The sequence below is a fragment of the Nicotiana sylvestris genome, chromosome 7 (assembly GCF_000393655.2).
Source record: "Nicotiana sylvestris chromosome 7, ASM39365v2, whole genome shotgun sequence".
Lineage (NCBI taxonomy): Eukaryota > Viridiplantae > Streptophyta > Magnoliopsida > Solanales > Solanaceae > Nicotiana > Nicotiana sylvestris.
This window is the reverse complement of record NC_091063.1, coordinates 40,360,565-40,370,910: the sequence shown is the minus strand read 5'-3', so window position 1 is coordinate 40,370,910 and position 10,346 is coordinate 40,360,565. Positions and strand designations below refer to the sequence as shown.

At 42.5% G+C, this 10,346-nt stretch overlaps 1 protein-coding gene across 1 annotated transcript; it reads left to right on the top strand.

Moving 5' to 3' along the window:
• Nucleotides 1-2,941: 2,941 nt before the first annotated feature.
• LOC138873026 (uncharacterized) lies at nucleotides 2,942-9,793 on the top strand. The gene is made up of 3 exons (XM_070151456.1): nucleotides 2,942-3,089; nucleotides 7,942-8,081; nucleotides 8,720-9,793. The coding sequence occupies exons 1-3, from the start codon at nucleotides 2,942-2,944 to the stop codon at nucleotides 9,791-9,793; spliced, it is 1,362 nt and encodes a 453-aa protein (XP_070007557.1).
• Nucleotides 9,794-10,346: the final 553 nt, after the last annotated feature.

Below are 10,346 nucleotides of genomic sequence, written 5' to 3'. Positions count from 1 at the left end.
TCTTCTCGATCTTTGTCAGTGACAGTCGATCTGGGATGATTTCAAGATTGTATTGGAACTGACAGGCGAAGGCTTGGGCCAAGTTGTCCCAGGTGTACCACCTGCTATGGTCTTGTCTAGTGTACCATTCCAACGCCGATCCGCTCAAACTTTGGCTGAAGTATGCCATCAGCAATTCATCTCTCCCTCCTGCTCCTCTCATCTTGCTACAGAATCCCCTTAAATGTGCTACTGGGTCGCCATGCCCGTCGTACAAATCAAACTTAGGCATCTTGAACCCGACCGGTAACTGAACATCTGGGAACAGACATAAATATTTATAGGCCGCACTTACTTGGCCCCCTAACCCCCTCATGTCTTGGAATGATTGCTCCAGGCTTTTGACCTTTCTGATCATCTCCTCCTGCTCAGGGTTTTTGGGCGACTTCTCGGTGCCTGCCGTGAGATCAAGATGAGGGGTATAAGAGTAGGGTTCTGGAACTTTGAAGGTAGGCTCATGGGGATAATACTGGTTGTCGTGCATCTGGAACAGAGGTTCACTGGGGGATTGGTGTAGGGTAGCAAGCGGAGGTGATACAAAAACGGGAGTGATTGGTGGAGGAGGGTATGAGACTTGTTTGGATGGAGGAGCCTGTGATGTATGAGAAGTGGTGCCTTGGCATTGTTGGTAGAGGGGAAATGCTGGAGATGAATTCACAGTGGGCGGCTCCTGAGGCTGAGCCAATGGTGGGATATAAGCGGGGTTAGTGGGATAAACTGGCGGTGGATTCCCCTTCGCCCATGCTTGGTACATTTCAGCCATCTATTGTTTCAGCTTATACATTTCCTCCCTCATTGCATGAACGTCCATTTCTTCTACTTCTTTCGATAGGTCAACAATACTCGTATCAGATTCCGGGCTAGTCATGTTCGCTTTATCTTTAGACCGGGTGTTGTATGGATGAGTTGCCAGAACGCCAAACAACTAACCACCTACCTGGACTCACATATTTAGACAACAATTCCGTTAGCGGTTAGGCTTTAACAGATCGGATAACCGCACATTGGGCATGAATGCACCTATACAGTTAATCATTTCTATTATGCATTTGTTCGACCGCATGCATCATCCTGGCATTTCCTTAGTTCCAACTGTAAGCTTTCTCTTTTCTTTTATTTTCTCTTTTGTTTTCTCTCTTTCTTTTCTCCTCTTTTTTTTCCCTTTCCTTCCTCCTTTATTCTATTCCTTTCTTGTTTTTCCACTCTTCTCTTTTCTTTTCTTTCTTCTCTTATTTTCATTCATTTTCATCTCTCCACTTTTCTCTTTCTTCTTTCCCTTTCTTTGTTTTCTTTTCTTTACTTGGTTACGGTCGAATCCTATGGAGATTGCCTACGTATCGTGACCCCGCACGAATCAGACCAGGCGTAGTTCGTGAAAATAAGTGCCAAAATAAAGGAACAAATTTTTGGGAATTTTCAGACTTTCAATACCACAACATTCTATTACAAACTAAACATTCTGAAATGGAAAATAACAGACTCCAACTAAACTCAAATACAGACTCCGAACATACTAGCATAATTGGACGCAAAAAGAAAACAGACTGACAAACAACAAATTCTAAAATGAAAAACACAGACTCGATCTATGAATACATTAGTGCTTCAAAAACGGGTGCCCGCGGGGCATCGTTCAGCCTCACCGCAGGCTTAGGTGTCAAATCCTTTTCAAGTTGCTCCAACTCATACATGGTTCGCTTGACGTAAATCATCACTGCTGAGAAGAAGGTAGTGCGGGTCATGTCTTCACATGCCCGACATCTCCTGAGGATGGCGTGGGCAATGGTCTCAATCCTGTCTTTTGTTCGACCCTTTTCTATAAGCAATCGCCTTACTTGAGTATTGCGAGCCTCCAACATGTGAGAATCCTGAAGCTGCTGATCCTGCAGCTGCTGTATTCTACTTCCATTCGGGCCAGTAAGTCATAGCAGTGTCCACTTTTGGTCTCAAAAGCTTTAACTTGCTTAGCTGCCTTATCCTCAAGGGTGACCACTTTTCTTTTCAGACTAGCAATGGTCTTTTCATGATCCTTCTTTAATTGTTGCATGTAATGGGTGCGTTCTTCTGTTCTTTTTACCCACTGTGCCCGGATTCCTGCTATGGTGCCTTCGGATTTTTCCAGCTCATCCCGGCACTCACTGATTTCCTTTTTCAACCCCTTTATCAACCGCTCGTCCGACCGGCTCCTTTGTTGGTTATTGGCAGCTATCCTCATTTGCTGGATTTGGGCCCTAAGCTCCTCGTTTTCTTGGGCCAACCTGTTCTTTTCTCCCTGATCAGCAGCAAATTGCACACTTTTCTCAAATTTCAGAGCTCCAATCTGTTGTTTCAGCTTGTCGATTTCAGCCTGATAGCCTTCTTCTTTTGCTAGCCAACCCCATTGTTCTTGTGATGATTCAGTGAAATCTTGGATGTGGGGTCTTTTAGCTGGCCTCTGATGCTCAAGTTCTCTTCTGTACCATGCAAGGTATTCTGGCGACATTTCTCCTTTGGCCCGATCCTGCACACAAGTATCTGCTTGTAGATATTGACATTCATTCCAAATCTCGCGGACTTTTGCTTCGGGAAACTATCCGTCAAGGCTAATCTCAATTACTTGAGCACTAAGATCTTCCTCCCGTGGCACTGTTTGGTATCTCCCGAGTTGTCTCAGAACCCGACATGGAGCATAAGGCTGGATGCTCTTAAGTCCCATCAAAAGAAAATGCGACCTAGCTACTGGCATGTATATGATTTCTTCAACAGACAACCATCCCAACGTCCACTGTATCTGATTGTCCGTGAGAGTACGAAAGTATGATATCCACGCTGTTACTCCTTCAGGCAGACTAACCCCATCAATCCTTGTGTAAAACTCTCCTATACAGGTTTTGTCAGACGTGCCATAACTCAAGAGCTGAGAATGGTGGCAGAGATGCTTGGTCATCCACATTTGCAACAACAAGTTACACCCCTCAAAAAAGTTGCCTCCAGCTTTGCAGGCAGTGAGAGCTCGGAAAATGTCAGACGCGATCATAGGCGCAAAAGTGCTTTCATCTTGAGTAAGCAAGGTACTGACGACCCCGACTACTTTTATATCAATATTCTCATCTTTCCTTGGGAACACCAAGAGGCCCAAAAAGGTTATCATGAAAGCCACCCGTCTGTGCTCATCCCATTTTTGACGGTTATTTTTACTGCATAGCTTGATGTCCGTCTTGTTAAATCCTCCCACGTGGCCGTACCTATCGTATATGAAGCACAGAGTGCAGAAGCCTTTTGCCAAATCTGGATTATGGACTATCCTGGGTATCTTTAATGAGTCTAAAAACCGATGCACCATGATGGCTCTTGGAGCAACCAGATATTTTCCTCTTAACGGAACCTCAGCATTTCCAATGTACCCGGCTATTTCCTCCAAAGTTGGGGTGAGCTCAAAATCTGAGAAGTGGAAGACATTGTGCGTTGGGTCCCAGCAAGTGACCAACGCTCTTATAATATCACCCCGAGGCTTGATTTCTAACAAACCCGTAAGACCTTTCAGATATTTCTTGACTTCGTCTTGTCCTTCTTTGCCTAAATCGTTCCACCATAGCCGCAACTCGAAAGGGATTTTAGTCATTATTGAGAAAGGTTCGTTTTGCATCGTGCTCATCCTGCACATTTATTAAGGTGATTTAAGCAAAATCAAAACTTTTATTTGACTCAAAACAAAATTAACTATTTCCTTTTCCAAATTTAAAGTGACAGACTCGGTTTTCAAACATGGCCTTTCAGCACTCCCAAGAACGAAGATTTTAAGGCTGTGAGAGTCAACCAATCAAAAATCCAAATTGACCAAAAATGGCCGTCTTGCAAAGTCAGCCTTCCGGCGTCAATTTCGGGAACGTTCGGCTGTTTTTGACGAAAACAACATCACCCGACTTATTCATGCCAAAATTTAAATATTTTTGGTTATTTTTGCAAAGGGGAGGTTGGACCCGATGAGGGTTGCCTACGTATCCCACACCCTATGAGAATCAAACCGGCGTAGTTCGGGCAAAGAAACTAACTATATTTTGAAAATAAGGCTCTTTCTTTTCATTTTTCATGGCAAGACAAACTATTTTTCCTTTTCTATTTTTGAAAACAAGACAGAATAACGACTCTCCTTTTCTTTTTTTTATTTTCAACAAACAATAAACAACCTATTTTTTCCAAACTAAAACAAAGACTCTTTTTCTTTTCTTTTTCAACAAACAACTTTCCAAAAATAAAAGACTCTTTTTCTATTTTTCCTTTGCTTTTTAGTAAAACAAACTATTAAAAATAAAACATTTTCCTTTTTCCATTTTCTCAAAATTTTGGCCGAGTTTCGACAGTATTTGGTCATTGGTTTTTCCAAAATAATCAATTAACTCCCTAACTGCTATTCCTCTCTTTTTCTCTTTTCCTCTTTTCTCAATTTCCCCAACATTCCCGAGATTCAAAACCGGTCAACATGCTGGTTCGAAACAAATATATGTACAGAACAAATAGGATGCAACAGGGTGGTCTTTTCATTTCAGGTTGCTAGTCCTAGACGGACCCAACCCCTATGTTGAGTCTCCTAAGTCAAATGCAGCATGATGCAATTAAGCGCTCCTACTAGGGATCCGGCATGAAGTCAAGTTATTCTAGGTTCAAAACCTAGGTATGTGTTCTAAACAGTGCACTCGAGCGGACAACTCGAGCCGAGGAGGGGGAAGCGTACCGGGGACCCACGAGATCGTCCGGCTTTGCAATTTATCCGAGCCTCTTTTTATTTCAGGGTATGATACTAACAGAATAGGGAGTCTCAACCAGTAAGCACATCCCCGGATGTGAAAAGAGAAGGGTTTCGGCACAGCTTATATACAATTCAGATAATATCAAAGCGGTAAAACATTTAGCACATTTTGCATGAAACATGTAAGGAAATCAGATAAAGCCAACACAACAATTATTCTAAGCTCGAATTATTAAACCCTGAACCAGAGATTCTGGGTTCGGTCCCCAACAGAGTCGCCAGAGCTGTCACACCTCCTTTTTCACCTACGCCCGCGAGAACGTAAATGAGTTTTTCCAATTAAAGGACAATCAGAACGGGATTTATTATTATTATTCAGAGTCGCCACTTGGAAAATTAATGGTGTTCCAATTCACCGGTTTTGAATCCCGAACCGAGGAAAATTTGACTCTGTATCAGTCCGCGAACCCAAAATCCGAGTAAGGAATTCTGTTAACCCGGGAGAAGGTATTAGGCATTCCCGGGTTCCGTGGTTCTAGCACGGTCGCTCAACTGTTGCATTTGATTTTATCTGATTTAAATACATGCTAGCTTATGTGCTTTTTATTCGTAAACCACTTTTGTTATTATTTTAAAAGAATTGCAACGTCGTGAAAACGCGTCTCGAACCATGTCGCAATCAATGCACCCGTGGTTGTTAACACATTTCAACTTCGTTGGGATTTGGATTTGGGTCGCATCAATGCGCACCCGAGTTTAAGAAGGTAATTTTATTAAAATCGTGCTTAAAGAGTCTAACGTAATATTATTTTGAGGGAGGCCGTGAAATTCGCTAAACGGTCCATCCCGAAGTCTAAAATTAATACAATATCTATTGAGGGCCCCGCAATTTTTGGTTTTATTCGGCGAGGCTCGTCTCATTTTATTTTAAAACGTTTGTCTCTATTAATAAAACAAAGGTCCTAATTAATTGTCATGGTTTAGAAGTTATTACATTTGGGTTCCACTTAAGGGAAAACATATTCAGGCCATTTGCTGATTTGGGCCCAAATCCAAACGGATGCCAACGTCCAGAGGCGTGCACGAGCCACATCTCACTAAAGCTCTCATTTCGAGCATTTGGGGCTGCAATTGTATTAATCACAACTTTGGCCCACATTCATACCCAGGTACGTTCAGAGGCTTCAAAGTTCAAAGCCAACTGGACAGCTAATAACGATCTCAACCAATGTGATTTGTACCTTGAATTACTAATTTGTTACCAATTAAGCTCTAAGACCCGTTGTTATTTAAGATACAATCACACAAATTTTAACCCAACTGACTGTCACAGCTATGATTTTCACTATAAACCTTCAACTAATGCCCAATCCACTAATTATCTAAGTTATTAACCCTTCGATGCCAACTTAACAGACCATAGACACAGGAAATCAAAATACCATATACTAGCACATTACTTCCAAAACAACCAATTACAGATTCGAAATTAATAGTCCACTGCAGTTCATTTATTACAAATTGCAAAAGTGTTTCATTCATCCAATTCTCTATTATTACTGCTACGCCATTGGAATTCCAATTTACATGATATTGCACAAATTCGACATTAATTTAACATGACTTGGATTTTATTTCTTCAATCAACCAACACACAGATTTAGTCCGTCAACATTAAAGGAAACTGAAAAAGTACCTGGAAATCGACACAAGTAGAAGAAGAGGAGGTCAACCACAGCACAACAGCAACAACAAACAATTCCCAACAGTCATCGAATAACCAACATCCAAGAAATAGGTTCGAAATCCAGAAATATTCAACAAGCTACTAGAAAACTAGCAAATCAACCCAACACTGCTTGAACCAACCCATAATAGCTCAAAATCACAACCAGATGGTCCGTAAATGTTTAAAACCAATCAGATTCACTAGATCAAGTCAAAATCAATTTGAATGGACCCAAGGCCATTCAAAAACCAAACAATAAACTTCAAAGGGACCTCAGCGATCAGAAGAGAGTAGAGTTGATCTGAACTAACCCAAGATCAATGTAACAGTGGCTATTTTGATTTTTGTTACATATTTTCTGTTTTTGTTTTTGATTTTTTATTTTAACTAAGAACTAAAAGAATACTTTAGTTTCAGGTTTGAATTTCCAAATCTGAAATTTGGAGAGGGATTTGTTTTTTGAATTAGATGGCTGAAAAACCTCTCTCTTAAGGCATTTAGGCATGCCTTTTATAGACAGAGCTGAGGGCAGCCCTTATTCTCTGTTTACAAATCAGTCCCTTATCTATTTATTCAATTAGTCCCTTATTTTCTAACTTTTTACCCAAGTAATCCCACTAGAATTATTGAAATCTACACTAAAGTACCACTCTAGAAGGCCCTAGAAGATTCTAGTTTCAACTACCATGTGTTGCCCAATCCTAAATGTCTAAATTACCCCTGAACTTAAGCTAAAACTACAGCTATAACCAAGACAGTTTCTTAAGCTCTGGATATACTCCAATTTAAACTCTTGTTGAATCTATCGATTGAACTCAGAATTAATGACCAAACTAACTACCAAACGGCGACTAATTAAACTGAAACTGAACTAATTAGTAATTAACTTAAACTAAAGGAACACCAGAAATTAATTTAAGCAAAACTTAGTAAAACTAATTTACAAATTATCAACGGCTTAACTAAGATCAGGAATTGGAACAACAAATCAGGACACAAGATTAGAACAATATTAACAAAAATTAAAACACAAATTAAACTAGACATTAGCCATGGAATTCACACATGCAGAAAATCAGAAAAAGGAAAAAGAAATTGAAAATAAAATAAAATACCAACAAGAACTCACTGATAACAAAGAGCTCCGGCCAGTGGTTGTTTCTCCAAATCCCCCGAAATTTCTGACCCGTAACATCCCTAACCACGTGTTTTCATAAGAAACCCCCTGGTTAGGGTTGTTAGGGTCCAAAATCATGGAGATTTTGCATTAGGGTTTTGGTCGGAAACCTTCGATCTGATATTCGAGCTGTTCCAGGTAGATTTGAGAGATAGGGCTATGGGGGTTGGGTAGAGGAGGCCCAGGCGGTCACATGGTGTTAATTTGGTGGTGATTGGGTTACTTTGGGTTTTGGCTGGAGAATCTTTGATCGAAGATTCAATGAGCTAGGGCTGGATTTGAAGGAAACGGGTGGTGAATTCATGATGAGGGAGAAGAGGAGGTTTCGTGGTGTTATTTTGGTGGTCGATGGCATAAGTGGTATTCGCCGGCGGTGGGGTTCCAGCGAAGTAACAGGGGGTACGAGGAAGGTGAATTATGTTTTTAGGGTTTGGGAATTTTCGGACATATTTATTAAGTAAATAAGAAAGCCCCACAGCCGTTGGATTAGGGAGAATGAAGGGCTGGGATTGGTTTGCTGTGAAACGACGTCGTTTGGGCGTCTCTGGAGATGAGTCATTTGGACCGGGTGGGGGGGTCTGAGAGGGGTGGGTTATTTTCGGACATTTATATAATAACCAGGGGGAAGTCCTGGCCGTTAGATCTGATAACCTCGACGGTCCGGATCAACTGGGAATGAAACGACGTCGTTTCGAGGGCAAGAGGGGTGGACCGGGTAGAGGGACGGGTTTGGGCCGGTTTCTGGGGTGTGTTTGGTCTGATTTTTTCTTTGGGCTGGGTGAATTTAATTGAAATGGCCCAATTGTGAGCAACCCTCTTTATTTATTCCCTTTTTTTGTTCTTTTTATTTCTTTTACTCATTTTTCATTTTGTATTTTTGTTTTATTTGGGAATAATTTGCTTTGGGCAAAAATTACGTGCTCACAAGGGGAAAGAGGGATCTTGTAAATTGAGGATCAGGTCGTGGAACATAGGCACGCTGGCGGGTAAGTCTATTGAGTTGGCAAAGATTCTCCAGAAGAGAAAGGTTAATATAGCTTGTGTCTAGGAGACTAGGTGGGCATGGACGAAGGCAAGAAATGTGGATAGGTATAAGTTGTGGTACTCTGGAGTCGTGAGGGGTAAGAATGGAGTGGGTATCTTGGTGGATAGGGATCTTAGAGAGTATGTGGTTGAGGTTAGGCGAGTGAATGATAGGTTGATGTTTATTAAGTTTGTGATCGGTGAGTGCACCCTCAATGTCGTTAGCGCTTACGCGCCGCAAGCGGGCTTGGATGAGGAGGTTAAGAGGTGCTTTTGGGAGGGCTTGGACGAGATTGTGCGTAGTATTTCACCTACTGAAAGGTTATTTATTGGAGGGGATTTTAATGGCCATATTGGCATGGCTGCTGGTAGTTATGGCGAGGTGCATAGTGGCTTTGGATTTGGGGATAGGAACGGAGGAGGTACTTCACTGTTAGACTCCGCTAAGGCTTTCGATCTGGTGATTGCAAACTCAACTTTTCCGAAGAGGGAGGAGCATCTGGTCACTTTCCAGAGTTCGGCGGTGAAGACTCATATCGATTACCTTCTCCTCAGAAGGTGTGATAGAGGGTTGTGCAAGGATTGCAAGGTTATCCTGGGAGAGACCCTCACGACTCAGCATAGGCTCTTAGTGATGGACATCGGCATTATGATGAAGAGGAAGAAAAGGTATGCTCGTGGCCGATCGAGGATTAGATGGGAAGCTTTAACCAAGGATAAAACCCGAGAATTGGAGGGGAGGTTATCCGCTAAGGGAGCTTGGAGGAGTAGTGGAGATACGAGCACTATGTGGTCGACGATGGCGAACTATGTGAGGGAGACGGCGAGAGAGGTGCTAGGTGTATCGAAGGTTTTTTCTGGCAGGAACCAAGGAGACTGGTGGTGGAATGACACAGTTCAACGTAAAGTGGAGGCGAAGAAGGTAGCGTACGCAAAGTTAGCAGGGAGCACAAGCGAGGATGAGAAGAGTGCGAATAGAGAGAGGTACAAAGTGGCGAGGAAGGAGGCAAAGCTGGCGGTCACGGAGGCTAAGAATGCAACGTTTAGCCGTCTATACGAGGAATTAGGGGAGAAAGGCGGGGAAAGGAAGTTGTTTTAGCTGGCTAAAGCGAGGGAGAGGAAGGCCCGGGATCTGGACCAAGTAAGGTGCATCAAAGATGAGGATGGTAGAGTATTGATGGGAGAGTGCCAGATTAAGCAGAGATGGCAGACATGCTTTTACAGTCTTCTGAATGAGGAGGGGGATCGGGATATAGTGCTAGGGTACTTGGGGCATTTGAAGAGTCCCCGAGATTTTAGGTATTGCAGGAGCATTAAGGTGGAGGAGGTCATGGGGGCGTTGCGTAAGATGAGTAGGGGTAGAGCGACCGGGCCAAATGAAATTCCGGTTGAGTTTTGGAAGTGTATGGGTAGAGCAGGATTGGAATGGATGACTGGGTTGTTCAATATAATTTTTAGGACGAAGAGGATGCCGGAGGAATGGAGGTCGAGTACAGTGGTACCGTTGTACAAGAACAAAGGTGATATCCAGTGTTGTAACAATTATAGGGGTATCAAGTTACTTAGCCATACCATGAAAGTCTGGGAGAGGGTGGTGGAGGTGAGGAAGACGACGTCTATATCCGACAATCAGTTTGGGTTCATGCCGGGCC